The sequence below is a fragment of the Heteronotia binoei genome, chromosome 4 (assembly GCF_032191835.1).
Source record: "Heteronotia binoei isolate CCM8104 ecotype False Entrance Well chromosome 4, APGP_CSIRO_Hbin_v1, whole genome shotgun sequence".
NCBI lineage: Eukaryota > Metazoa > Chordata > Lepidosauria > Squamata > Gekkonidae > Heteronotia > Heteronotia binoei.
The window spans coordinates 67,444,997-67,472,731 of record NC_083226.1 but is presented as its reverse complement, the minus strand read 5'-3'; the positions used below and the strand labels follow the sequence as shown (position 1 = coordinate 67,472,731).

Here is a 27,735-nt window from a genome sequence, read left to right as displayed (position 1 = left end):
CCTCTGGAAGGCCTTCCGGGACCAGCGCCGGGTGCCCCGCGGCCTCCCCGTGGCCTCCGCTGGTCCCTGGAGGCCCTCCAGAGACTCTGGAGGGCCTCCAGGGACCAGCGGAGGCCGCGGGGAAGCCTTTGCTGGCCGGCGCTGGTCCCGGAAGGCCTTCCAGAGCCTCTGGAAGGCCTTCCGGGACGAGCGCCGGGTGCCCCACGGCCTCTCCGCGGCCTCCGCTGGAGGCCCTCCAGAGTCTCTGGAGGGCTTCCAGCGACCAGCGGAGGCCACGGAGAGGCCTCCACCACTGCCGCCGGCCCCCGCACGCGGGCGGGGAAGGCGGGGAGTGAGGGAGGGAGCGTCCCTGCGCGTGCGCAGGGGCCCTGCGCAGGTGCAGGGACGCTCCCTCCCTCACTCCCCGCCCCACCGGCTCCGGGGCTGCCTAAACCGGGACCTTTAATGGTCCCGGTATAGGCAGCCCGGGAGCCGGGATTGGGTGGCCAGAACCGGGAATGTCCCGGGAGACCGGGACGGTCTGGCCACCCTATTTGTGTGGCTAGATATGATGTGTCTTTAAATTTCATGTTAATTCAATTTCATGTTATTTCTTTCTCTTACGTATGTAATGCTGCCACCAGGAATTTAATTCCAATCCTATTGATTAACTGTTCCTGTAGTATTGTGCCCAAGTTCTAAGGCTCCTTCGTTGGACTATGTGGGCCTGAGGATGACACTCTAATATTTAAATAGCATATGAATCTGGATTAACAATAAAAAATATAAAACTTTATTTGTACAAGAAGTGCATTGGTTTCAATATGTTTTGTAGCTTAACTCTTTAGTAAACAAAACAGTGTATGTTAATAACTTCTGACTGAGGTATCACACTTTCACTTCACAAACACTCCTTTCTCTTCAGAATGTATTTTGACCAGTCCTTATCTTATTTTACTCAGTGTAATTCTTTCTCTTCTTAATTCAGGTTTCTGTCAGCTTCGGTCTCTCATGCTCTTATAATACTTTTGACCAGGCCTCAGATTCAGCAGGAGCTCACAGAAGCGCAGCTCCTGAACCTTTCTGAGGGTTCCCCCCTCCTCCTCCCCACCTTGTCCACTGAATAGTAGGTGCAGCTACATAACAATCCCTGGATGAGCTCCACCACCTATTTTTCTACAAAGTGACCCCTGCTTTTGACAATATTAGGATTTGACTCTCGAGTTCCTAATATTTCTATTAAGTATTACTATTTTCTTCCCTAAGATCTTAATGCCTTTCACAGCACAAATATGGGATTCTGATCACAAGACTGCTTCTCAGACTGCTGAATGACCACGACTGTCTGTTAACTGCTGGCTTGCTGACTTCTTTCTCTCCACATGCACAACGTCTTAGCTCCACCCATATGCTCTCAGTCACAAACCAGTCATTTCATTCATTTATCCCCCTCTTTCATCCTCCCCCCGTTCTTCTTAACATTTAAAAGTAAATAATTACATACGTTAACAGCAAATGCAACAAAACATTTAAAAGCATTTAAAAATATTTATTTGGACTGGATCCTTTTCTGCTGATCCTTTTGGTTCATAGTTTTTTTATTTAAAATTATTTCAGAATAATTCAGGTCAGACCTGATTTTTTTTTTAACCTTTAGAAATAGAACTACAACACAAGACTCTTTAAGGGACAGAAAGAACAGAATGGGAAAGCAAAAGGGGAATAATTTTTCTTAAGGCAAGATAAAGTGAAAAGCATTCCCTTCCTCCGTGGTACAAATATGAACACAAATATATTTTAAGGTGTTAACGCTATCATTTCAAGTCAAAGAATAAGCTCCTTACCCCAATAAACATTCCTGCTCAGTAAGGTGGCAAACACAGAAAGAAGCAGAATTCTGCACAACAGCCCCTAACCAGATTAGAGACCTTGTGTGTGGCTGTTATACATCCATGGTTCCTCAAGAGCTGGAACTCCGTGTAGCAACAGCACCCATGCTATTGGGGAAGGCCCACAGAGAACTGGAAATAAAGTTCCTCCGCTGCTCCTTAATTGATCAGAATAACTGATGGTTACCTGAGAGGACTGTCTTTGTACCCAGTCAGGGGGTAACGTTCTTAATAATGACCTTCTAAAAGAATACTGCCTGTCTAAGGTTTTTAGGATGGAGACCATAAAGTCAGAGGGTCAAGGATATTTCATCCATTAACCACTCTTAATACGATCAAAATTTTTATATATATATATATATAATCTAATGGATGAAATATGCACAAACACACACAAATAGAGTGCCGCCACAAAATTCATAAAGGACATGAACAATGAGAATTCCAGAGGAAAAAGATGGGGATCACCATCATTCCATCTTCAATGTGACCATTGTGAGAGAAGGGATTTGGGATCAGAAGACTGTGATCTCTAAGCCCATTTTCTGTGTCCTGAAACTGCAATGAAGGGGAAGTAAGGGCTCATCTTTGCTGCATTTTTAGAGGAACTATTTGAGGATTTGCAACTTTTTTGAGCTCACCAGTGAAGCAAACTGTGATCATTCTTTCTACCAACGTTACTAACTGTATATATCTGATCAAGGCTACTATGATATGCTATCTTTCCAACCATGGACATTCCTAGGTAGCAGTGAGAAGTGTACATATACCACTGATATCCTGGGAGGCTCCTTCTGATCCTACAAGGCAAGGAAAGCTATACCACTGGTAGCAATCTTTGTAAGTCCTTTGTCATTTGGTTCCCCATGCAGCATCTGCATGCAAGGAATTCTCTTTTCTTAATTATACACAGTCATACTAGGATATTAGGAGTGTCTAAAAGCACATCTTCTATCTGACAGATCCCTCTCTGTAAAATAATACTAATTATTCCAGGTACATTTTAGCATGGCTAATTGCCCTGGAAACAGAATGATCTCCAAATAGATATTTGGAGCATCCCAGCTTTCAAAGAGTAATACCCATTTCCAGTAAGATTAGAGAATTGGTAGGGAGACCCGTTTTACAGATATTCTCACAAGGAAAAAGAGTTTGAAACTAGATCATTCATGACCCCTAATACAGAGTCAGTTGAGGAAGAATAATGATATTTACAATGATGGTAACACTTCATTACAGTATATGTGAAAGTAATTTTTTGTTTACATGTGGAAATGATTTTAGGGAAGGTGAAGGTGAGAGGCTGTAGACTTTGAAATGGTATAAGGCAATTCAGTCAGAATCTTCATCATCAAGGTATTCTTCTGCATTACTTAATGATCGTATGATGTCTATAAGGAAGAAACAACAAACGATTATTCATTTTGGTAGTTAAATGGCAATAGAGGTGACAACCAATCATCGTGTAAGGGATGTGATAAAGCAATTTGTTGTATTTTAGAATTTGTGAGGGATCCTGTAACCTACTTTTGCTTTCTACTAGGTTTCTGTTGTTTTAAAGTTATCTAACTGTCCCATTAAAGACTCTTTCCAATATCACCTGAAACTGAATTAACTGTAACTATCCTCAAGGCTGCACAATTAATAAATTGCTGCTTACACTTCCTAATGTGTAACTATCAGAAAAATGGCTGAGCCAAACTGTTCTTTGAGCAGCACATGTTCTTTGAAAATCAGTGTATACTGTTATAGGTGTCACATATCTCTACTGGCCTAGAAATCCTTGCTGACTTCAGTTCAATATAATCCCTGTTTGCAATGAAGAGATTTTCAGTAACCTCATCTCAGATTGCACCTTTTTGCAATTGTTTTGGAGTGTAATCTGTGGACGTTTACATTTAATTTACATTAAAGGGATACTTAGATAATTGATGAAACCCCTTCAAATCTTACCTTGTCCTTTTTTCTTTTTAAGCAGGGAAGCACAAGCAGCATTAGTAGCCATGTCAAAAGCCAATTTTTTCTCATTGTTTCTTAAATCTGTTCTGGCTTCTTTATGAAAACAAAAGCCAAGAAGTTGTTAATTCATGGAAACAGAAAAAAAGATTTCACACATTATAGTCTTTGAGGATATTTCTGATTTAAAATTAAAATTTTGCCCTTTCTCCTAACTTCCAATTTAAAGCATATGGGATTTTCACAGAGATGAGATGAGAAAAGATAGTGTCACCATTTGTGACCAGTGAGGATCAAAACCAGTGACAATTTCCTATTCTTTAAAACCAGAAATTCATTCAAATCTTTCTTTTGCTCCACATAAATTCGCTGAGGTATAGCCCACTGAAATAATTTGTAGCATAATTGTGGTAGACTTTAGAACAAAACTAATATCGCCCCATGCTCCTTTTAAAATTAACAAAAAGAACAAAGTACATTTTATATGTGAACATGCAGGACTTGTCTTGTGACATAAGAATATAAGAGAAGTCATGTTGCATCAGGCCAATGGCCCATCCAGTCCAACACTCTGTGTCACACAGTGGCCAAAAAAAAAGGAGGTTCACAAGTGGGGCTAGAAGCCCTTCCACTTTGCCCCCCTCCCAGCACCAAAAATACAGAGCATCACTGCCCCAGATGGAACTCTGATGGAACTCTGCTCCATATTTTTATCCAAACCCCTCTTGAAGCTGGCTATGCTTGAAACCGCCACCACATCCTGTGGCAGTGAATTCCACATGTTAATCACCCTTTGGGTGAAGAAGTACTTTCTTTTATCCGTTCTAACCCTGCTGCTCAGCAATTTCATTGAATGCCCAATGAGTTCTTGTATTGTGAGAAAGGGAGAAAAGTACTTCTTTCTCTGCTTTTTCCATCCCATGCATTATCTTGTAAACCTCTATCATGTCACCCCACAGTTGACGTTTCTCCAAGCTAAAGAGCCCCAAGCGTTTTAACCTTTCTTTATAGAGAAAGTGTTCCAAACCTTTAATCATTCTAGTTGCCCTTTTCTGGACTTTTCCCAATGCTATAATATTCATTTTGAGGTGCGGTGACCAGAATTGTACACAGTATTCCAAATGAGATCGCAACATCAATTTATACAGGGGCATTATGATAGTGGCTTTGTTATCAGTTCCCTTCCTAACAATTCCCAGCATTGTGTTGGCCTTTTTTATTGCAATCGCACACTGTCTTGACATTTTCAGTGAGTTATCTACAACGACCCCAAGATCTTCTTGGTCAGTCTCTGCCACTTCACACCCCATCAACTTGTATTTGTAGCTATATAGCTATATATAAAAGACATGCTATATAGGCTTCGGATGTGAGATGCTATATAGACTTCAGGGTTGCCAACTGCCTGCACAGGGAAAAAAAACTTCTGTCCTGTCCCTTTAGTAGAGGCTTAATGGGATGTTATTTACCTCCATGCCAGGAAGCAGTATGCGCATTTCTACACATTAAGCCTCTATTAAGGAATAGAACATTATCCTACAGACCTGCTGGCAACTTCAGTAGCAGCTAAGGCTCACCAGCACAGATGGTGAGGGTAGCAGCTGCAGCCAGGTGAGTAGGAAGCTTTGCTACTGCTTTTGTTTGCTCACTCTGGTCTGCAGGTCTGTTGAGTGGCACTCTGTGATAAACAGAGAAATCCTAACTAGATCTATTCAGAATCTTACTCTTTTCTGTCCAGTGGAGTTTACTCCCAGCAACGTTTTCCTAGGATTGCACTGTAACAGTGACTGTGAGCTTAGAAGTGACTGCATTCTGGATAACTAAAATGCACATCTTGACCATGACCATGTAAATAATAATGTTAAACGCTTTCATCTAAATTTCTTAAGGGCCAATGAACTTTGACTTCAGACCTGAGTAATGGAACATTTCAAGGTTAATGACAAAAGAATCAATGACTTCTTAGGATCTGCACTCAAGATGCAAATCAGATTTACTTTGCAGTAGACAAAATAAACCTAAGAAATCAGTCTGGGTTGCTTCCACATCAAGGATATTTTCCATAGAGATCAGTCATTAATGTGATGATACGGAAATCGTCCTTGCAACAGGCATTCTAGATGGCAAAGAGTAATCTGTTTTCTCTCCAATGTTAGCTGTTGTTTCCTTTTCACACCCAATGTATCTTGCGGAAACTGATAATGTTGCTGCTGCCCACCCACTCCTTTAGGATACTCTGTATTACATGGCAGCAATGTTTTGCACTGTGTTGTCTGCATCTATCCCCTACACATGGAGCAGAACCACTTTGTAGCCTGGTGGCAGGAGTGTCCCCTTTTGAGGCCTGAGCCATGCCCCAACTGTCCTGCTGGCTGCTGTGAAGTGCACAGTTCTGCCTTGTGCTCTTCAGAGCCTTGACCATCATCACTGCAGCTGGCAAAAGGCTACAGTATCCTTCATGAGGGAGAAAGGTTGGCCATCCACAGCAACCATTTCACCGATAAGTGACTGCTTCCTGGGCCCCCCACATAGCTGTTTTGACCTCTTGGAGGGTGACCTGCCTTGATGTCCCACCTACTGCAGCCCAAGTGCAGGGAGCCACTCTTTCCTCTGGTGGCAACATAGTTGGGTGCGTTCTTTGCCAGTACCTATAGAGGACAGAGGAGGACAAGTGTTGGGAGTTTGCGCCCCCCTGGACATGAGTGTGGCACACCTGGCACTCTGAAGTCACTGGAGAGGGTGCAGAAATGATTCCAAACGGTGGACTGGAAACAGGGCCCCCGATTGCAGAAGATGGGAGGCACAGCTGCTTTTTGGTGGAGGGGGGCCACAAAAGGGTATATTCGACATGGGTGGAGGGGGAGCACAAAAGGGTGTACTCAATGTGGGAGCATCAATAGGGAGTTGGGATGTGTAAGGGGAAAATGCTTCCCCCCCAGTCTCTCCAAAGAGTGTTATCAACTGCTGTCTGTGGGAAGTACTAACAACTCCTTTGCTTCTGTGGAAAGCCCCAGGAAAAGATCAAAGGAAGGCAGCTCTAAGACCCTTGGTGATGCCCTGCTACAGCTGGGCTCCAGTGGCCTAACGGGATGGATTTGGTACCTGGGGAAGGGTGCCTGTAGTACAAAGAGGGTGGAGGGCTCCTTCTCCCCACAATGAGCACCCGGGGCCCCCTTCACCTTCATGGCACACAGAGGTGTTCACACTCAGGAGGGGTGGGAGAGTATGTATGTGGGAGATCTTTTTTGAGGGTCTGTAACTGGGACCCCAGAAATATAATTCACCCCTAACTTGGAGAGATCATAGAGGAGTGGGTGGCAGGTTTCCTGTGGATGTAGCTTACAGAGGATCCATTCTATACACTTTTGAACCTGCACCTGATATTTTCCCCAAAAGCACTTTCCTAGGGGCATCTTCTTTGGGGGACTGTAACTCAGACCCCCTAAGTTGAATCTATACATCACCTGGATTGTATGTAGTGGAGCATCAGGGGGAGATCCCCTGTGAGCTTGATGTTTATAGCTTAAAAAGGTAAAGGTAGTCCCCTGTGCAAGTACTAGTCATTTCTGACTCTGAGGTGACGTTGCTTCCACATTTTCACGGCAGACTTTTTACGGGGTGGTTTGCCATTGCCTTCTCCAGTCATCTATACTTCCCACCCAGCAAGCTGGGTACTCATTTTACCGACCTCGGAAGGATGGAAGGCTGAGTCAACCTGGAGCTGGCTACCTGAACCAGCTTCTGCTGGGATCAAACTCAGGTCATGAGCAGAGGGCTCCAACTGCAGTACTGCAGCTTTACTACTCTGCATCATGGAGTCTCTAGCTTACACATGGTTTATTCTATACATTCCTGAACCTCCTGAACTCGCACCTGTCATCTCCCCAAAAGTACTTCCTAGTGGCATATTCTTTGGGAGGTCATAACTTGGACCCCATAAACCCAATCCTCACCAAACTTGGAGGGCAGGTAAAGTACAGTCAGTCAGAGATCCCTTGCAAGTTTCATGTCTGAAAGTCTGTGACAGTTCACAGTTCATAAACCATGCATGCCACGAACCAAAATTTTGGTTTGTGCCTATCCCTATTCCCAAATGAAAGAGTAATTCCAACAAATGAAAAGAGTGACTAGCTCTTCACCAAAGTCCTGCAATTAAAGTTTCCTCTTCAAATCCAAGAAGCTGCCCATGTTTACAAGCTTCCTACACAAGAAACATTTTTACATGTTTAAAATAAAATAGATTTCTCATGTGGAAGAACAGTCTGGTAATAATCTACGCAGAAAAAAGAGGATGATGGAAATGCACACTCCCCTCCCCCCCCCACACCAGCTGGATGGCTGAAATGTGGGAAATCTTTGGTGTGAAAACGGCCCCGTTTGTAACAAACTGAACATGTAAATGTGTGTCTATGACTGAGTATGGATGGATCAGTACCTTTTGCCAGCAGCATTTCTACAATATCTGCATAGCCTTTCCATGCAGCAGCATGCAAGGCTGTGTCTCCCAGTTTATTCTGTGGAGACAGAAGGAAAATAAGTAGAGTTAAAACAAATTAACAAAAAGGTATCCATGCCAATTACAACTCACAATACTAATGTGTAATACTTACCTGTTGGTTTAATTCTATGTTTGGCTGTGTCAGTAGCACGTCCACTATGTCTAGAAGGAAGGAAGGAAGGAAGGAAGGAAGGAAGGAAGGAAGGAAGGAAGGAAGGAAGGAAGGAAGGAAGGAAGGAAGGAAGGAAGGAAGGAAGGAAGGAAGGAAGGAAGGAAGGAAGGAAGGAAGGAAGGAAGGAAGGAGAGAGAGAGAGAGAGAAAGAGAGAGAGAGAGAGAAAGAGAGAGAGAGAGAAAGAGAGAGAGAGAGAGAAAGAGAGAGAGAGAGAAAGAGAGAGAGAAAGAGAGAGAGAAAGAGAGAGAGAAAGAGAGAGAGAAAGAGAGAGAAAGAAAGAAAGAAAGAAAGAAAGAAAGAAAGAAAGAAAGAAAGAAAGAAAGAAAGAAAGAAAGAAAGAAAGAAAGAAAGAAAGAAAAGAAAAAAAGAAAGAAGGTACTCAAATTAAACCATGGAAATCAACACTCAGCCCAGCTAAAATTTTGCATATCATAAGAAAACCCCTGTGAAAACTGAATTGGTAAAGTACCTAGGAGAAAACAAAAAATGTAACAGTTGATGACATACATCTCCTCCTCTCCTCACTTCCTTGAGGACTTCCTTTGTAACTTTTATTTTCTATCTTGTTAGGATTAAAAACACTTGCTTTTAGATGAAGCTTTGTTTTTATTTTACTGGTAACTTTAAAAATTAACCTTTTCCCTAACTCAAACTGAATAATCTAGGAATTCAAACTCTGTTACTTGTACCCAGAAGTAGCTGCTCTATTAACTTAAGAAGCAAAGAATACAAGTGAATACTGATTACATTCCAGAATACCTTTATGTCCTCCATGGCATGCCCAGTACAAGGCAGTGCTTCCAGCTTTGTCTAATCCATTGATACCAACTCTGTTATCCAAACACTCCCTCAGCCAGCTCAAGTTTCCTGAAAGACAAAACTTGTATTTCACATAAAGCTGCTTTGTGGGATTTTTTTTTTTGGGGGGGGGGGGGAGGTGAGGGTGATCATTTAGTGAAAGCAACTGGCAGACATGTATTTAATGTTTAAATTCTTTTCCATATACCAGGGGTGGCCAACGGTAGCTCTCCAGATGTTTTTTGCCTACAACTCCCATCAGCCCCAGCCATTGGCCATGCTGGCTGGGACTGACAAGAGTTGTAGGCAAAAAACATTTGGAGAGCTACTGTTGGCCACCCCTGCCATATACCATATGACCTCTAGCAGAAAGTTACCAGATTGCATAATTTTTGTGTGAATTCAATATCTTAAGTAAATGCTACTTTCATTCTACATTTTTAAAGCAAAGGTTTGTTTTTTACATAGATGTCAGCCCCTAAAGCCACAAAAGTTATGCACTTAAAACTCCATACATTTTGAGCTGTTCACTAAAATAGAAATCAGGTGATGTATCCCAAATGATTTATTTATTTAAAATATTTCTGTACTACTTTTCTCTTAATTACTGGGACCCAAAGTGACTTACATTAAATGCAGAAGCAGCTAAAAATATAAACACTTACTAATAAAGGCCACATATCCAAAATAATTGCAAAGGACAAGCCATTCACAATAACAGCAGTCCAGTAGCTTCCATTCCATAGCTCAGCTTCCCTTTCACAAAACGTGTGCTATACTAAGAAAAATTAGACTCTCTCTTTTCAATAAGAAAAAGAATATCCCGTTTATCCACACAATTAATACAGAAACCAAATCATTCATTCAAAATACTGAAATCAGAAAAAAACAACGAAAATATTATTTTCTTTAAAAATCAAGCAAATACTCTCCTCCCCACTTATAGCATTTGTCTTCATTTTGCTTTTTAAATTCAGTTACCCGCTCTATCCGTTTCCACTAACTAAATGGGAATAGACAAGAAGGACTCAAAGTAATCTAATGAATTACTGTAGGTCTTTTTGCTGTTGCAACTACCACTACCAAACATATTTTTAGTGATGGGAATGTGCTACAAACTCAGTAAATAAACCCATCAAGGACCTGCATACTACAGACCCACCTCTTTTGGCAGCTTCATGTAGTGGGTTGTCAATAGATTCTGCTTGTTCAGCCACTTAAAAAAAAAAGTAAAAAAGACAATTCAATCATAAATAATTTATCTTGTTAAATGACCTTGGGACACAGGTTACTATTTATTCCTTTTATGTTCCTATGTGTTTAAAATTTCTCAACAACCTATGAAAGTAAAATATACACTACAGAGACAAAACTTTAGGAAACCTAACTGGTAATCACCATATTACCACGGGATGTGCTCTATGGTTTCCTAATGAGTTGGTGTTTCTCCTTTCATTCTGATGTCAGGGATTGAAAGAGGAATGCAATGGAACTGCACACATTGAAGAGAAGCTGGGGAGATCCTGCTTATATGAAACTGTGGAATTTCCACAGGTACCCAGAAACTCTTGTCTTGGAGATACTGGGTAGCATCCAACGAACCCCTTCTTCTAAGTGATGAGTTTTCTTCCATCTGCATGTCTATATTCTATTGCTAAGACATATTATGCAGTTCCAATGGACAGAGTGATAAATATTGAGCAGAGTGAGATGGATAGTGGAAGGCAAGATAAAACAACAACAACAATACATTATGAATGATGCTGCCTGCAACAAAAGAGAATCCTTATGTTTTACAATGTGGAATAAAAGGTATCTTTAAAGAAATCTGTCTATAAAAGAAGAATGGTTGGCAATGGTAATCAGAGTATTAATTTCTCAGTCTTAGAACATTACTGTCCCTCCTTCAGCTTTTGAACTGTACAAGGCTTTGAACATTCTCTTTATCATCCTAAAAAACTGAATAATGAAATAGCATTAAAATGCTCTATCAGCGAATTGTTCTGCCTCCACCAGGTGGTGCACAAGAACACACAGAAGTGTATTTCCTCTAAGAGGTTACGTTCTTGAAGAAGCATTTTATCATGGCTCAGTGGCTGCTAACCAGGGGGCTGGGATGTTACTGCAAACGGTCCATGACTCCATATGTGCACTAAGCATTTCATCTTTTTGTCTGAATGTAGTTTCTCAATCAATGCATACCAGTAGTACAACTACTATCATGGGGGGAAGAGTCTGCAGAATTTGTGGTGTTAGAAAGGGGTCCTCAAACTTGAAAAGGTTGAGAACCACTGCCATTGACCATACCAAGCACTTATTTACCGATAGCAAATTCTCGCATAATCTAGGAGTCAGAATACACATTATGAGAACAGTCACTGGATTTTCCAAGGAGCATTAAATCATTTCAAGTCTGAATTCAGACTAGGGCAGAAACAATTGTTGAGGGGGGGGGGGGTGTCAAACCTTTTCACCCTCAGTTGGTTTCACTAATCAAAACCAGTGCTTTTAGAAAAATAAACAAGCACCTTGGAGAGGCAGGATACTAGATCAACTCCTGGTTTCTCTTTAAAAGTCTACATGAAGGATCAATTTCTTTTCCTTCACACCCATGATGATGAGGTTAAAAGCAAAAGCAAGTCAAGAGTATACCATAGTTGCTGGGGATCAGTCCAGTTCTGCCTTTGCAGGTTCCCTTCCACCAATTTGTGTCACTCTGGAAGAAAAAGAACATGGTGTTGAAACAGAGAACTACTACTCCACTAAACCCTGCCTCCATTCACATCATGGTTGACTTATTGTGCTTTACAAACTCACCATATCAGAAATGTAGATTATGTCCCCTTCTTCGAAGTACAGTTCATCTGGCTGGAACAATAAACAGATCGGATGAATGCGCTGATTTAAGGATTTGCACATAAAGGACCCACAGCAATCATAGCTGATACCCAACTTTGACCCTCCTGTCCCCAAATCTTGACTGACAGTGCTTTCGGAAGAAACAGATGTGGCCTCTTTCTCTCTTGCACCAAGGACACACGCACATCTCACAGCAGCCTGAGGTTTTGAGACTGCTTTTCTTGCAAACTCCATCTCTCTCTTCCCACATGCAAGCAATTTTTAATTAAATGATTTTCACTCTTCATGCCCCTTTTTTCCAAGTCTTGCTCAAGTCTGCTACCTGAAACTAGATTAATGGGTCATGCTGAATTGTGGCATACAATTTTTTAACCTGTGAAATCATTCACAAACAAATAAACACTCACACAAACGCACCCACACGCCACAGACACAGCTTACCTCTTGCTTGCTCTACCTCTAAAGCCACCATGATATCTACTGTTCTACATCTTATGTTGGCTGGTAGTGGTTTCTTTTTTTCTGACACTGCTCTGTCATTGCTCCCTGGTCTTCAGATAACAGAGCAGCCATCTGTTCTGTGTTATGGGGAATTTCAATGAGCCCAGTACAGATATTCTAAACCCAGCCTTGCGAAAAGCTAATTGCCTGGTCACTTCAAGTGAGTAACGAGGATCACCTCACTGTATCTTAATTTCTCTCTTTCAGATAGGAAAGAGAGAGAGGTGACCTAGCATATCCAGCTGCATTCACCCAGGTAAGCAATACAGCAAGGATGACTGGCATTCTTTCTGTCCATCTCTGGCAAACAGAGTGTTCTCTGTCTTTTTTAAATCAGTATCTAAGAAACACGGAAAGAGAAGATGAACCTGTGCTCAGTTTCCAAAGTGCAGCTCTGGAGACTGTAAAGCCTGGCAATTTTCCTCTCAGTTTCCCAACATTTTCCAAATGGAAAGGGAGAGTGGGGTGTCTGTGTATTAGAATATAATAGGGACAAGAACATGTGGATAGAAGAGCACTGAAGAGGGAGCTTCAAAAAAGTTATCAGTTGGTAATGACCCCACTTGTGCTTTTGTATTTACATAGATGCTTTCTCCTTGATACAAGGAAATGAGGTGGCAGAGACCAAACATGGTAGAATGGTGCCATTAAAAGGTATCTCAAGTGGTACAATATCAGACAGCATTTTCCGTGATAACAGAAAAATGGCACAAGAAGCAGAGAGAGGACACAGATCCTGTGCAAGTTTTCTATTTGCATGGTACCTGAGGTGGTAATTCCATTCTACCACCATAGGACTTTGCCATTTCACGACCACTTCATTCTCCTGTATGAGTGATCAGGCCACTAAAAAGTGGAAACTGCTATATAATTACACCATAGCTAGGCTCCCATTTTGGATGGAGACCTTAACAATTTACTAAGAAGGCAGCCTTTAGAAAAAGGAAATTCCCTGTCCATTGTTTTAATAGAAATCCTCAGCATTTGCTTACTGTACAGACCTTGCTGAAAAGATATGTAAGAGAAGGTTATCTTCTCAAAGCTTTTTGCCAGGATGTAAAAATAGCCCTCTCTGTGACTGTGCAGAACATGTGCTAAATCAGCAAGCATAAAAGATTCCAATATCCGAAAGACATGTTTGTGTTGTTTTTCATCCACTAACCAATGAATGTGTCCTCACTAATGCACAATTCTATTCTGAAATAAGTCCTATGATATGTAATGGGGCTTACTCCCAACTAAGTTTCAGTCTAAATTACTGTAAATTAGTGCTTTCTCTTTAGTGAATTCAAATGGAGGCTAATCAAAAATCCTATATGACTCAGCTTTTGATGTGCCTTTTCTCCATGTGTAGCAACGTAACAGAAGATGAAGTGCATTAACATTTTACAGTCTTTCGTGTTTTATATTCTGAAGTTACAAAACTACCCTTATTCAGGTTCTATGTGCTTATTTTTGGCAGTGTTCCTTCACCCTGTTTACTCAGGAAGAAAACTGAGTCTGGACTCATAGCACAGGACCTATTCACACATCCTTGGGAATATAGAGAGCATTGGAAACTTGCTTGAAAAGACCATGTGGTGGATTTTAGTCCACTGTGAATTGGTTAATGCGCATCTACTAGGCTGTGCATGATGCAGCTATCCACATGCATTGGCAAACACCAGTACTTGTCGATGCATGCAAAAAGCTAAATCCTACACATACACATGACCTACTCACTATTAGTTGTAGGCCATTACACACCTAATCTTATAGATAAGATCTTACTTATGAGCATGTGCAGAGCATCAGATGGCGTCTGTTCTTTTTTTTTCTACAGGCAAAGCAGAAATTACATGCCCTATATTCCAGTTTATGATCTGTATATCATATTTCCAAATTACAATTAATTTTCCAGTATTTTTGAGGAGGGTAAAGAAAGATATGTACTTACTGTTCTCGGCTCAAATGTATACAGGGCTCTAAAGACTTTGACTTGCCCTAACAGAGGAAGGGAAAAAAAACCATTAAAGGCATCATGGTACTGCTTTCCCTAAGGCAGAATGAATCAAGTATCTGTGTGCCAGCCCAAATAACTTTCCTTTATAAACTCTGTCAATTAATATAATGTTTTAGTATTCAAGATATGTGCTTATTTTTGGTAATGTTCGCATATATTACTTACCACTGCAAAGTAGATTGCTATTAATATTAATGAATGGGAAGAGATAAGAAAATGGCTTCCCTAACACCACTTAATGAGTTCATAGAAAAGACTGCATTTGAACTGAGGACTTCTTATTTAGAGTCAAAGTACACATGACACGTAAATGCATATATGATTTGTTTCCCTCCTTTAAAAAACAAAACAAACAAACAAACAGGAAAAGCCACTAGAAGTGGGTGATTTGGAACATGGCATAGTGGCACAGTGATAGAGGACATGTTTTGTAAGCAAAAGGTCCCAGGTCCCTGACCTCTCAAACTGGGAAAGATATTCCTGCACCTGACATTCTGGAGAGCTGCTACCAGGCAGAACAGATAACATGTAGCTACATGGACTAAAAGTCTGACTTGTATACAGTAGGTTCATATGAATGGTGATGGCCAGAGTACTTGAAACTGGTTCTCAAGAAATCTTCCTTCTGCATCTGTACATAACATACTATGGCTCTCAATCAGCCTGGCTCTCCCCAATATATTCGATTTTTTTTTTAAAAAAATAGACTTTATTTTGTTTTAAATGGGACTGTCATGACCTCAGTCACCTTGTGAGGCAGTCTAGCTGCAGTCATGCCATCCCTTTTCTGTTCCTATCACCATCTCAGGTAAAATCCAGCCTCCCCCCCTCGTGGAATGTTCGAGGTCAATGCCACAGGTATAGGGTTGCCAAGTCTGACTCAATAAATATCCGGGGACTTTGGGGGTGAAGCCAGGAAACTTTGGGGGTAGAGCCAGGATCAAAGGTGTTGCAAGCACAATTGAACTCCAAAGGGAGTTCTGGCCATCACATATAAAAGGACGGCACATCTTTTAAATACCTTCCCTCCATTTGGAAATAATGAAGGATAGGGTTACCTTCTTTTGGGGCTCACAGAACTGGACCCCTTGATCCAATCTTTTTGAAACTTGGGTGCTGTTTTGAGGAGAGGGACTAGATGCTATGCTGAAAATTTCTATCTCAAAAAACAACTTTCTCAGAGCCCCAGATACTCATGGATTGATTCTCCATTATATCCCACAGGAATCACTCTCCATAAAGTATAATGGAATGCCCAGTGGACATTTTCCCACCCCCTGCTTTCTGATAACCCTAAAGCAGGGGGAAGGCCCCAAAACCGGGGAATCTCCTGCCCCCAATTGGGGATTGGTAACCCTACACAGGTGTCCATTACTGTAGCATGCCAAGTAGCTAAGGCAGATGGGTAAGGACTTGTCCAGACACTCTCTAATTAAGCAACTTTATTTCTACAAGGCATAAACTCAAGAGTACTACAAGAAAAGATCTAGAAGCTCTAAGCAAAATAAGCAAAAGGAAAATTACTAACTAGATATTTACAATTCATGGTCTATCTGGTCTTTGTTAGTTGCAAGACCTCCTTCCCTGTTGCATGGGCAACCTCTTTAGCATCATTCCCTTCTGTCATCCTTCATGGCAAAACACACAGGAGAGGCAGCTCCCCTAGCCAACTCCAAAAACAAACAAACCCAGACAAAGGAACTACTCCCCTTTTCAACCGCTATCTCAAGTATGCTCCAGGGCCCTTAGCCAATCTAGCTGTCAGGTCCTGGACTCAAGCCTGCGAGAACTTGGACCTTCTAATCAAGAAGGGTTAACACATAAAAGGCTAGCATGTTTCTCCTATCAGTTGGAAAGCATATTCCCTATCCAGAGGCAAGCACTTTCCCTACATCCTCCCAATCACAGTGTCCCCTTCTATCACCTTAACTATCACTTAACTATCATTCTACCAGTGTCCTCTTCTATCAACTCAACTGTCATAGTGAAGGGGAGACCCCTGAATAATTACTGAATACCTCTAAAATAATAATAAATGAAAATATGGTTTTTGTGCCTTCAGAAGAGAATGTCTGATGCAATATTTGAAACAGCTGTAACTGTTAAAACCGACAGGCTAAGGGTGGAATCCAAGGTTGTAAAATAGATAACAGACAGGGGCCCCACAGAGAAGGAGCATCTTGCTGAAAGCTGATAGCAGACTCATACAGGAAGGTGGGGCATTTGAATAGATAAGCAGAGACACTACCAGGGAGAAAGGGGAGGGGGGAAGTGAATCAGATAACATGTAAAGGGCTTGCTTTTGCTTAAAGCAGATGGTTTGAGAAGTGAGCGGGGTTTATTATTTTTGGGAGCCTTGGTGCTCAAATGAACCTTGCTATTGGTGCCAAATAATAAAATACCTCATTTTCAATCAGTAAGTGTGCGCCTCGTTATTTCCCTGCTACAATAACATCTCCTGTCCCCATGCCTCTCATCCATCATAGGAGCCAAGTATAATAGATATGGGTCTCCTCTCATGTTAGTTTGGCCCCCAAATTAGCTGGGCTGGTGTTTAATTATGCCCAAATCACTCAACTTCATGCAAGGAAGGTGGTAACCTACCATTCACGACCCCTTCTGTACCAACAGCATCCCAAATGAGTCTAAGTCTGCTTTGTACATGGCTAGAAAGCATAAATGCTTAGAATAACCAAAGCAATCTACATATTGAAAACTGTAGATTCCATGGTGTTGGGTTTTATTTTGTTTTTAATTTCTGTTTTTTGGCAAAAAAAATTTCCAACTACAGCTCTCCTCTGAAAGAATGGCACTGTCATCTTTGGAGGAGGGTGCTGGTGATGATTTCCCTCTCCAACCACAGATCCCCACTTTGCACCCTGCGTTGCTACTGAGGGGGCACTGATCCACAGGAACAAAATTCGGGGAGGTTTAGTGGGCTGCAGCAAGCAGGGAAAGTAGGAATGCCCCACTATGTGAAGTAGGCCAATGACTGGATACACACCATTGGATTTCACAGCAGTAAAAATCCACAAGAAATTCTGAAAAAGAAGTAGAAGGAAAAGCAAAAAGGAAAAGGAGCACTAACTTCTACTGAAATGCAAATAAATAAGTTGAAGATCAGGTGTTAATTTGTGAAGTGCATCTCAATTTTCACTCCATTTATTTTCATAATCACAAGGGAGAAAATTATGGCTTAATTACTCCAATGTTTCCTTATGCTTACATGAAGAGAAACCACACAAGACCAGAATGATTGCTTTTTGATTTTTATACAATACTGTTACCTGAATTACAAATTTTTGTGGGTAACTGTGTCAGTCTATTACCACAGAAAACAAGAATAAACAGTTTTTAGCACTTTAAAGAATAACAGATGTATTGTAGCATCAGCTTTCAGGCATCCTGTTTCATCAGAGGCATGAAGCATGTTCTAATCTAGCCCATGGATGTGGATGCTACAACAGTAGCGTGAGAAGGGGGGGGCGGGGAGGGCGGATCGCCCCAGGTCTGGGGGTCCCCGCATTGGCATGGGGGCCCCCAAACAATGGCCGTGTTTCTCTGCGCTGCGAGGGGGGGGAGAAAAAGAATGGAGGCGCCCGACAGCGAGGGGGAGCGCGCGCGCACGGCGGAGGAGGAAGGGGGTGTGGCGGGGAGGGGCAGGCGCACGCACGTCGGGGCTCCTCGTTCCCTTCCCTTCCCCCCTTGAAGCAGGGCAACTGGGCCCAGGGAGGAAGAGGAGAAGGCGGCCTGGCCTGGAGACCCCGAGCCTCTCCGGCGGCTGCTTCCGGCCTGCTCCCCCGAGTGCGGCGCGGCGGCAAGGGCAGCTCCAGCCCCGGACACCCCAGCCCCTCCTCGGCCGCCCGACGGAGCCGCTCGAGCCACGTGTGGTGGGGCGCGGGAAGGCGGCGCTGCTGCCTGGACGGCTCCCCACCCCCCCACCCCAGGCACCTGCGGGCGGCGCGCGGCTCTCCTCCTCCTCCTCGTCTCCTTCCTCGGCGGCCGGGCGGGCTGCGCACCTCACAGTGACTGGTGCTTGCTGGCAGGGGCTTGAATTCAGATTGGGGCTGCAGTATGGGAGAGGCGGAGCTTAACCCTCCCCCCCCCATGCTGTTTTGTTGACAAATAGCTGACCAGGCCTGTGATGTGCTCCCTGGGGAGAAAATGAGGGTTGCCAGCTCCAGGTTAAGAAATACCTAGAGGCTTTGGGGGTGGAGCCTGATGAGGGTGGGGTTTGGGGAAGGGAGGGGTTTCAGTGGGGTATCATGCCATAGAGCAGGGATGGCCAAACTGTGGCTCGGGAGCCACATGTGGCTCTTTCACACATACTGAGTGGCTCTTGAAGTCCCCACCAACCTGCCAGCCAGCTTATCTTCTTCATCTTCTTAGAGAAGGCATTTGTCTCTTTAAATCACTCCTCCAAGCCAAGCCAGCTGGGAGCTTGGAAAATACATTTAAAATTAAAGTTGCTTTCTTTCCAGCTCTCCTCCCTCCTCCATCTATTTGTCTTCCTTCCTTCTAGCTCTCAAACATCTGGCGTTCATGACTTATGGCTCGCAAACATCTGACAATTATTCTATATGGCTCTTATGTTAAGCAAGTTTGGCCATAGAGCCTATCTTCCAAAACAGCCATTTTCTCCAGGGGAACTATCTCTGCTGCCTCCCAGGAGATCTCCCACCACCACCTGGAAGGTGGCAGCCCATGGAAAAACACAAGCAGCATATGGTTGACATACAGGCAAACCATGGCCCCTCGGAAGGCAATTGGGGTTGGGAAAAATCCCGCCCCCCTTCCCAGTGTTCTAAGCCTGATCAGAATCAGGGACCCTGTCACTACTATTTACTAATTTTAAAAAATGGAAATCAGGGTACATATCTGCCAGTATTTTATTTAATTTAGCCCTTAAAGTCATGAGTTAATTTGAAGCCCGCTGCATTACTGAAGGAGCCTGTAGAAGATTATGCGGTCAGAGCTTTGCATTTTTTGTTTTCAGATTTCTGCAGGACAAACCCTGTTTTATTGGATGCCCTGTCCTGTTGATAGTGTTTGATTTAAACTATGTAATCCTGCCTTGAGTCTCATGGAGAAAGGCAGAGGCAGGCTATACGTTACAAATAACTACAAAAATCAGGTCCACAAACTTACAGAAATGTTTTACTATACCCATCTGCGTGCGTATACTTACGCTAGAAGCATGTTGCTCTTTGGGAAGAGAAGACCAACTTTCTTGCATTTAAAAAAACCAAAAACTTTCCCCCACCTGGTCTCCTGGAAGAGATTTCTGCTTGCCACAGGTGACTAGGCAAGTGTCTGTTTGCAGACCTGATGTGGACGGATGCTTTCTTGCCGCAGCTTCTCTTTCCAGCAGCTGATGTTTTGCTATGTGGGACAGTGACCCTTCCAGGTGCAGCTTGGGGTGGAGTTTGCTATTTGGGGATGGGTATGATTTATTATTATAGATTCAACTTGAACTCAGCAGCTTGTTTTGTTTTCCCGAGAACAGATTATTATTAGTAGGGCCTGCATCCAACTTCTGAATTTAACCAGATTGGGCTTGGGTTCCTTGTTATTTGGAGCAGGATGTCCAAGGAAAGGAAGGCCTCTTGTCATTTTAAGGATCCTGTAAGAGAGAGGGCAAGCTCAGCTTGTGTCTCAGGGAAAGGAGATAGTAAGAAGCTGTATCAGATGGAATTCCTTCTTCGTAGGCCTCACCTCCTTGAGAGAGCCGGTTTGGTGTAGTGGTTAAGTGCGTGGACTCTTATCTTGGAGAACCGGGTTTGATTCCCCATTCCTTCACTTACAGCTGCTGGAATAAAGAATGGCCTTGGGTTAGGCATAGCTATCACAGGAGTTGTCCTTGAAAGAGCAGCTGCTGTGAGAGCCCTCTCAGTCCCACCCACCACACAGGGTGTCTGTTGTGGGGGAGAAGATATAGGAGATTGTAAGCCGCTCTGAGTCTCTGATTCAGGGAGAATGGCGGGGTATAAATCTGCTCTTCTTCTTCTTCTTCTTCTTCTTCTTCTTCTTCTCCATTGAATAGTATGTGCAGCTGCATAACAATCCTTGGATGAGGTCCGCCAACTATTCTTCTACAAAATGACCCCTGCTTCTTCGGCATGTTTCTGAAAGGTAGAGAAGACAGTCCTGCAAAGCGGCTGGCCTGCTGTTTGTAGGGAATAAGGCTGAGTTGCAACAGCTGAAGAGGATTCACCTATGAAAGCCATATGATATGCAAGCCATATGATATGCTTGCAAGCCATATGATATGTTACATCACCATATGAAGTTACATCACTTCCTGTTTCCAGCAGGGCTCCCTCGCAAGTGGTGGCCATCTTGCGGAAGTGACATCACCAGAAGTGACATCATATCCTGTTTCTGGAGGCGTGCACACACATAGGGGGGCCCACATAAATCTTGGGCCCCGGGCCCCCAAAGCCCTAGCTACGCCACTGTGCTACAATAAACCTCTTAATCTTTAAGATGCCCCAACATCTTTTTGCTTTTTGCTTCGTGAAATAACAGAATAGGCAACAAAGAGGAAGCTGTTCACAACCATTTTCATACTATTTTTCTAGCTCAAAAGAGGGATTGTTTAGAATTATACCTAGCATGTGAAGTTCATACACACACAAATCGGGGGTTCTTAAAAATTAGATAAATTGCAAAACAAAAATCTACATCTAGTATGCCTTAAAATATTATTTGTCATAATTTAACCTTTAACTTCCATACCCAATATGGGGGAAATGGTTCTTTAAACCATCTGAGATTATTTTAATCCCCAGAGAACTATGGGAGGGTTGCCTTCAACTAAGCACTAGTGTTTTCCCCCAACAAGCAGGCTACTGTTTCTGAACACTAGGGCTTTTCTTCCCTAGTTGTTTCCCCAACCCCTCCCCTTACCTCAACTTCTTTGTACCATCCTGTAGTTCTAAATTTAAAACTATTCCCTTCTTCAACACTGTTTATATTCAAGTGAGATCAGCCTTCTTATTCTCCCCTGAAATTTCCTTTCAAATATATAACCACCAAAAGCCTATCTTTAACATACATAGTTATTTATTTCAACATTTCTGGCTGGGCTGAACTTCTAAGGCGGAAAAGCTTTCAACATTGGAGGGGGAACTGAAATTTCTTCTGTATTGCAAGTAAGGTGCCTGCAATGGAGTGCTCATCCACTGAGGAAATGATGGCCTAATGCAATATGAAGATGTCATACAGGATATCATAGGTTTGGACTACTGAAGACATGGTGCAATTCTGCTCAAGTACAAACGACATTGGCAAGACTTTCTGAGCGGAATACAAGTCCACAACCTCTGAAATCTCCCTTTTTGCTATGGACACATATCTATACGACATATTTATTTAATTCTTTAATTCATTTATACCCCACCTTTATACCCCAATGGAGACGCAAAACAGTTTACAAATGGGCTATTTTGTAGCTAGTATAGTGTCAATATTATTTTATTTTTTCTTTATTTGATTTGATTTATACCCCGCCCTCCCCGCTGAAGCAGGCTCAGGGCGGTTTACAACATAAAATCCCAGAAACAATAAAATTAATAGGTATTAAAATACACATTTGGCATTAATATAACAATGATTACAACAGTTAAAACAATTAAAACAGAAAAACAGACTATTAAGTTGGTGCTTAAGCAAGAAGTTTCCCACTGAAGAAGAGGAGAAGATTGGATTTATACCCTGCCCTTCACTCAGAGTCTCAGAGCAATTTACGATCTCTTTCCCTTCTCCTTCCCACAACAGACACCTTTGAGGTAGTTTGGCTGAGAGAACTCTTTTGAGAACTTGTGATGGACCCAAGGTCACACCAACAGCTGCATGTGGAGGAGTGGTGAATCAAACTTGGTTTTCCCAGATTAGAGTCTGCGCTCTTAACCACTACACAAAACTGGTATGTCATCTGATCAATTCAAGCGTCATCTGATCCATTAACTCATTGTGGGGCTTACAAGAACCTTTTAGTTTTTGCCTGTTTTCTGTACTATAACCTACTAACATACCTTACGGAGTGCATGAGAATTATTAGGATCATATAGATGAACACTTGGAGAAATGCTATATAGACACTAAGCATCTATAAACCTTATGGTCCTGTAGGTTCACATTAAGCAACAAGACCTACCTAAGGCTAGTCTCAGAATTCAACAACTTAAAAGTACTACACTTTTGTCTCCTTTCTTTACTTTGCATTGCACATAACTAAGCTCCAGGAACCAAATATCTGTGTTTGATCAGTAGAGAGTCAGTTTGGTGTAATAGTTAAGTGCGCAGACTCTAATCTGGGAGAACCAGGTTTGATTCCACACTCCTCCACATGAACCTGCTGGATGTCCTTGGGCAAGCCACAGTTCTCTCAAGAGCAGTTCTCAAAGAGCTTTCTCAGCCCCACCTACCTCACAGTGCGTCTCTTGTAGGGAGAGAAAGGGAAGGAGATTGTAATCCACTCTGGGACTCCAGGTGAAGGACAAGGTATAAATTCAATCTCCTCTTCCTCTTCTTCTTCTAGAATATTTAAGGGCTGGACTCTTAGTTTGGAGGCTTCAGAGTCAGAGGTGAAAGACACAAGGTTTATGACCCTTCATTCTTATTTTTATTATTTATAACTTTTGTTAGCCACCCTTATTATTTATTTATTATCAGGGCTTTTTTTGTAGCAGGAACTCCATTGCATATTAGGCCGCACTCCCGATGTAGCCAATCCTCTAAGACCTTACAGGACTCCTAGTACAGGGCCTACTGTAAGCTCTTGGAGGACTGGCTATGTCAGGGGTGTATGGCCTAATACGCAAAGGTTCCTGCTACAAAAAAGTCCTGTTTATTATATTCTATTTATAGGTCCCTCCTTCCCTGCAAGCAGGGCTCAGGGTGGCTAACAACATGATAAAATATAATATATTAAATTAAAGCACATTGATAAAACCTTTATTAAAATACATTATAGATGGCAAGCATAATTTTTTTCAGTATCATCTGGGGGAGGCTTATGGAGAATGGGCCGGGTTATGAGAATGCCAGACTACTCAGTGTACTGTTGCTGCCTCAACCAAATTCCTGGTGGAACATCTCTGCCTAGCATGCCCTGCAAAAATGAAGGAAATCCTGCAGGGCATGGATGTCATATGTTAGAAAGTTCTACTGGGTAGGAGCCAAGGTCAAGAAGGTCCTGATTGAGGACAGCCAGATCTCTCTTGGGCCGGGGACCACAAGTAAGTTATTTTCAGAGCAAAGAGCTCTTCTTGAGGCATACCAGGAAGAGTGGTCCTCCCAAAATCAAGTAGTCCTTCTCATCTATTTTTTTTGCCATCAACAGTCTGAATAGCAGAGAATATCACAACTGAGTGACAAGCCATTGTGGTATAGTGGATAGAGGGTCAGACTAGTACCTATTGAGACCCAGGTTCAAATCCTACTCTAATATGAAAGCCTACTTGGTCACTCTCTCAGCTTCACAGGGTTGTTGTGAGGATACAACTGAGTCCCCACACAGGAGAAAGTTGAACTATAAGTGAAATAAATATATACATGTACTCTTTTTCCTCCAACTGATGTTATTTATAAAAAAGGCGGGGGAATTGTCAATTTTGGTTTACAGTGCAATCCTAAAAACATTTGCCTGGGAATAAGACCCTTTGAGTAAACTTGCATAGGCTTCTGATTAGACCTCCATAAGATTTTTTTGGAAGCAATCCTAAATTAGAATTTAATATTTTGAAACAAAACTAATATTAATATTAATAGTATTTGGAAACAAAATTACAATACTCTAAGAAAGAACAACAAATGTGACTGAAAGGACCAGCTGTCTAAATAGTCCTTTTCCCTCAGTTCATTTGCACATTTTCCACTATTTTAGTAAACAGCAGCCCAAATGTTAGCAATCATATTGATCAAACTGTATATGTGGGTTGGTCAGAAAATAACCACCATACAAATCTATATAGATATATAATGAATATTATTCACTGCAAATGAATACTAAGAATCTTAAAACTTTGTTCTGATTGGGTTTGAAAAACTATTTTTTTGATTTTTAAAAAAATTAGAACTGAAACTTCTGACACTTTGTCCTCCTCCTTTTTCTTCCAAAGTGATATCATTTAAAGTTTCTATTGAAAAGTCAACATACAAATTGACAACTTTGAACAGGAAAACACACAAACATCTATTGCCAGTTAAGCTTGCTAGAGAATATTTTTGCTCCTAGACTGATTAGGAGAAAGAAAACTGGAATTTGCTGAGAGAGAATTAGAAAAATGTAATCTTACTGAAAGTGCATCTTTTCCAACAAGAACCTGAGACATTAGGTGATAGGTGACAGCTTTGAAAAAGGTGACAGACTGGAAAAAGATAAATTCAGTAACTTAAAATTCACTTTATGAAATCCCATAAGTGGGTGCAATAAACTGGACTGGGAACTTTATTCAACAGAGTGAACTCTAAACCACTTAAGACACTAATCTTGCACTTAAACCAAGTCCCTGTGGGGTTGTGGCACCCTTTCCACTAGCTGCACCAACCAGCCAACAGCATGGGTTGGACAGAGAGCCAGTCGTGTTCCCAGTCCCTAGACATGCAGAAAGGTGATTGCAGAATGGACTGAGCAATAGTTTAGCTACATACACAGTCTCCGTCCCTGGTTTGCTATAGAGGGCAAAGAATGTCTCAATGGCTGTCAGTTGCCTGCTTGGCATCTCTCACAGGCCCATTACATGGGATAAACTGGACAGCCAGTGTTGTGTAGTGGTTAGAGTTCCTTTTAGGGCATGACAAAGTCAGGCTCACTCTGTCTTTGATCCCAGGTGATCCTGGGCCCATTATACACTCTTAGCCTAGCCTGCCTCACAGGAGAGAGTCATTGTAATTAAATGGAAGGGGAGAATAATATAATCCACTTTGGATCCCCATTGACAACTCTGGCTAGGGAAATTCTTGGAGATTTGGGAATGGTGTCTGGGGAGACAGAATTTGGAAAGGGAGCTCAGCAGGGATATAACAGACTACTTTTCGAAGCTGCCATTTTGTCCAGGAGAACTGATCTCTATAATCTGGAGATCAGTTGTAATTCTGGGAGAATTCCAGCCCCCATCTGGACATTGGTAACTCTAGTTCCATTGAAAAGAAAAGTGTACTATAAAAAGCATCCATCCAACAGAGATCTTGCAGGACACAGCTACTCAAAATTAATTTACACTTCAAAGGGATTCTATACATCCAATCACAGAACAGCTCCCTCTAGAAGAGTGGAAAGTACTCTGAGGCTCACACTTGGTGGAAAGTGCCCTCAAGAAGCAGTCACAAGTCATATGGCAACCCTGTACGGTTTTCAAGGCAAGCGATGAACACAAAAAGAGTCACTTCACTCCCATCCTTGGCATCAGGTTCACAACTCAGTTGGTGACTGTTTCAAAGTGGGAACGCCTACTGATCAGGCAAGATCTTGCCCACTTCCCTGAAAAATGAGGAACAGTGTCCAGAAGAGCCCAAGTGGCATGTCAAATAGCCACTGAATATCACAGCATTAGAAGTAGAATTTAAATGACAGGGCAAATCTTAACTGGATAGGGCAGGGTTTGTGTGTGTGTGTACGCATGTCAGAGTCAGGGGACACACTTTCACTTCCTGAAGACGGCAGTGCATCTCAAGCTCATCCTATTTATAATTTGCCTTGCAAATATCGGAGAGGGAACTTCCTAGCACTTTAAAAAAAAAAAAATCCTGCAATGCCAGAATTCTATAGTATACAATATATTTGACTCGTTCGCTACCTCCCCAAGACAGGTTGCTTCTCCATCGCCAGACACCGGCCGGCTAAGCGGCTCCAACTTTTTTTTTTTTTACTCTTACACGTCTGATGGTGCCACGGGGGTGAGGAGAGGGGAAAGCGTAGTGCTCTGTCTGCTTAGTAAACTGCATTAATACATCAAACCTGGAGCCAGGACAAATGTCCCACAGCGGAGCTTGTAAAAAGATCGCACGATCGATAGCAATTGCATTAGCCGTTTGCTTCTAGCAGCTAGTGCCGCCTCCTCCCTCCACAGCGCGCGTGAAGAATGCAGCGCACTTCCTGCTCGTCCGTAGGCCAGTGGGGGCAATGCTTTTTTTTGACACTAACAGCCTTCTGCAGAGCCACACCCCGGACAAAAGACACCCCCTTCCCCTCTTCAAAATGACCAGCCCCAGACTGTGACCCTTCCCCTTCTCCTGGAGTTTCTCAAAGGGACAACGAGAAAGTCACTCAGGGTGCAAAACACGTAACTATTAATCCGGATTAAGCATGTCCGGCGCTGTTTCAGTGGTAGTGACGGCTAAAAACCACAAGCCACGTGTGACGTGTCAGTAAGTACCTCTCTCTCCCACCCATCCCCACCGGCGAGCACCCAACAATCAGCCGCTTCCCCCTTCCAAGCCATTCGTCTCCCTGCCTCCGTTCTCCCGTAGCGGAGTTTCACAGGAGAGCACGAGAGGTCCAAGATGACTGCTACTAGGAAGAGGGAAAGAGATTGGGACGCCGCCCGCAAGCACCTCCCTTACCTGGTTTGGCTGGTTTAGGTGGCGGCTTGGACATTTCTGTGCTGACGTTGCAGGGAAAGGCTACTCTGCCTGTGGGTGAAGCGCTGAGCTCCTGGCTTCCGTCGTCGGGAACTCTGTAGCCCTCAGCACAGGCCCGGCGAGTCTGGATCGAGAACTCTGGATGGGGTTATGTGCCCTAGCGAATGTCCCAGCCAAATGTATAAGTTGCTTCTGCAGTGGTGAGGAAGTAGGATTCGCAACACCCGCACTAGGCAAACGGGGACATTGAGCGCCGCTCCCTCTAGAGCCTGCAGGGCGGCACTACAAGTATTGAGAACCAGCCGGAGAGGCGCTGAGCGAGCGCCCAGAGGCTCGCCTAGACAAATCAGCCAAGAAGGCGGCTCGCCCGGGGTGGGGCGGATGGAAGAAGCCAGCCAATCAAAGATGGGTGGGATTGATTTCTTTGACAAGAGCAGCTGTTCCGCGTTCCGACCAATCAGAGTACAGCAATAGTATCTCCTGGCCCGTTGCATT

General features: G+C 42.9%; 1 protein-coding gene across 1 annotated transcript; it reads right to left on the bottom strand.

Annotated features, from left to right (window-relative positions):
- Positions 1-1,507: 1,507 nt before the first annotated feature.
- Positions 1,508-27,641, bottom strand: OSTF1 (osteoclast stimulating factor 1). The gene is made up of 10 exons (XM_060236408.1): positions 27,223-27,641; positions 14,590-14,636; positions 12,111-12,161; positions 11,946-12,009; positions 10,456-10,509; positions 9,255-9,362; positions 8,435-8,484; positions 8,260-8,338; positions 3,822-3,920; positions 1,508-3,259 (listed from the first exon to the last, which is right to left on the bottom strand). Exons 1-10 carry the CDS (start codon positions 27,254-27,256, stop codon positions 3,201-3,203), a joined length of 645 nt encoding a protein of 214 aa, XP_060092391.1. The 5' UTR covers positions 27,257-27,641; the 3' UTR covers positions 1,508-3,200.
- Positions 27,642-27,735: the final 94 nt, after the last annotated feature.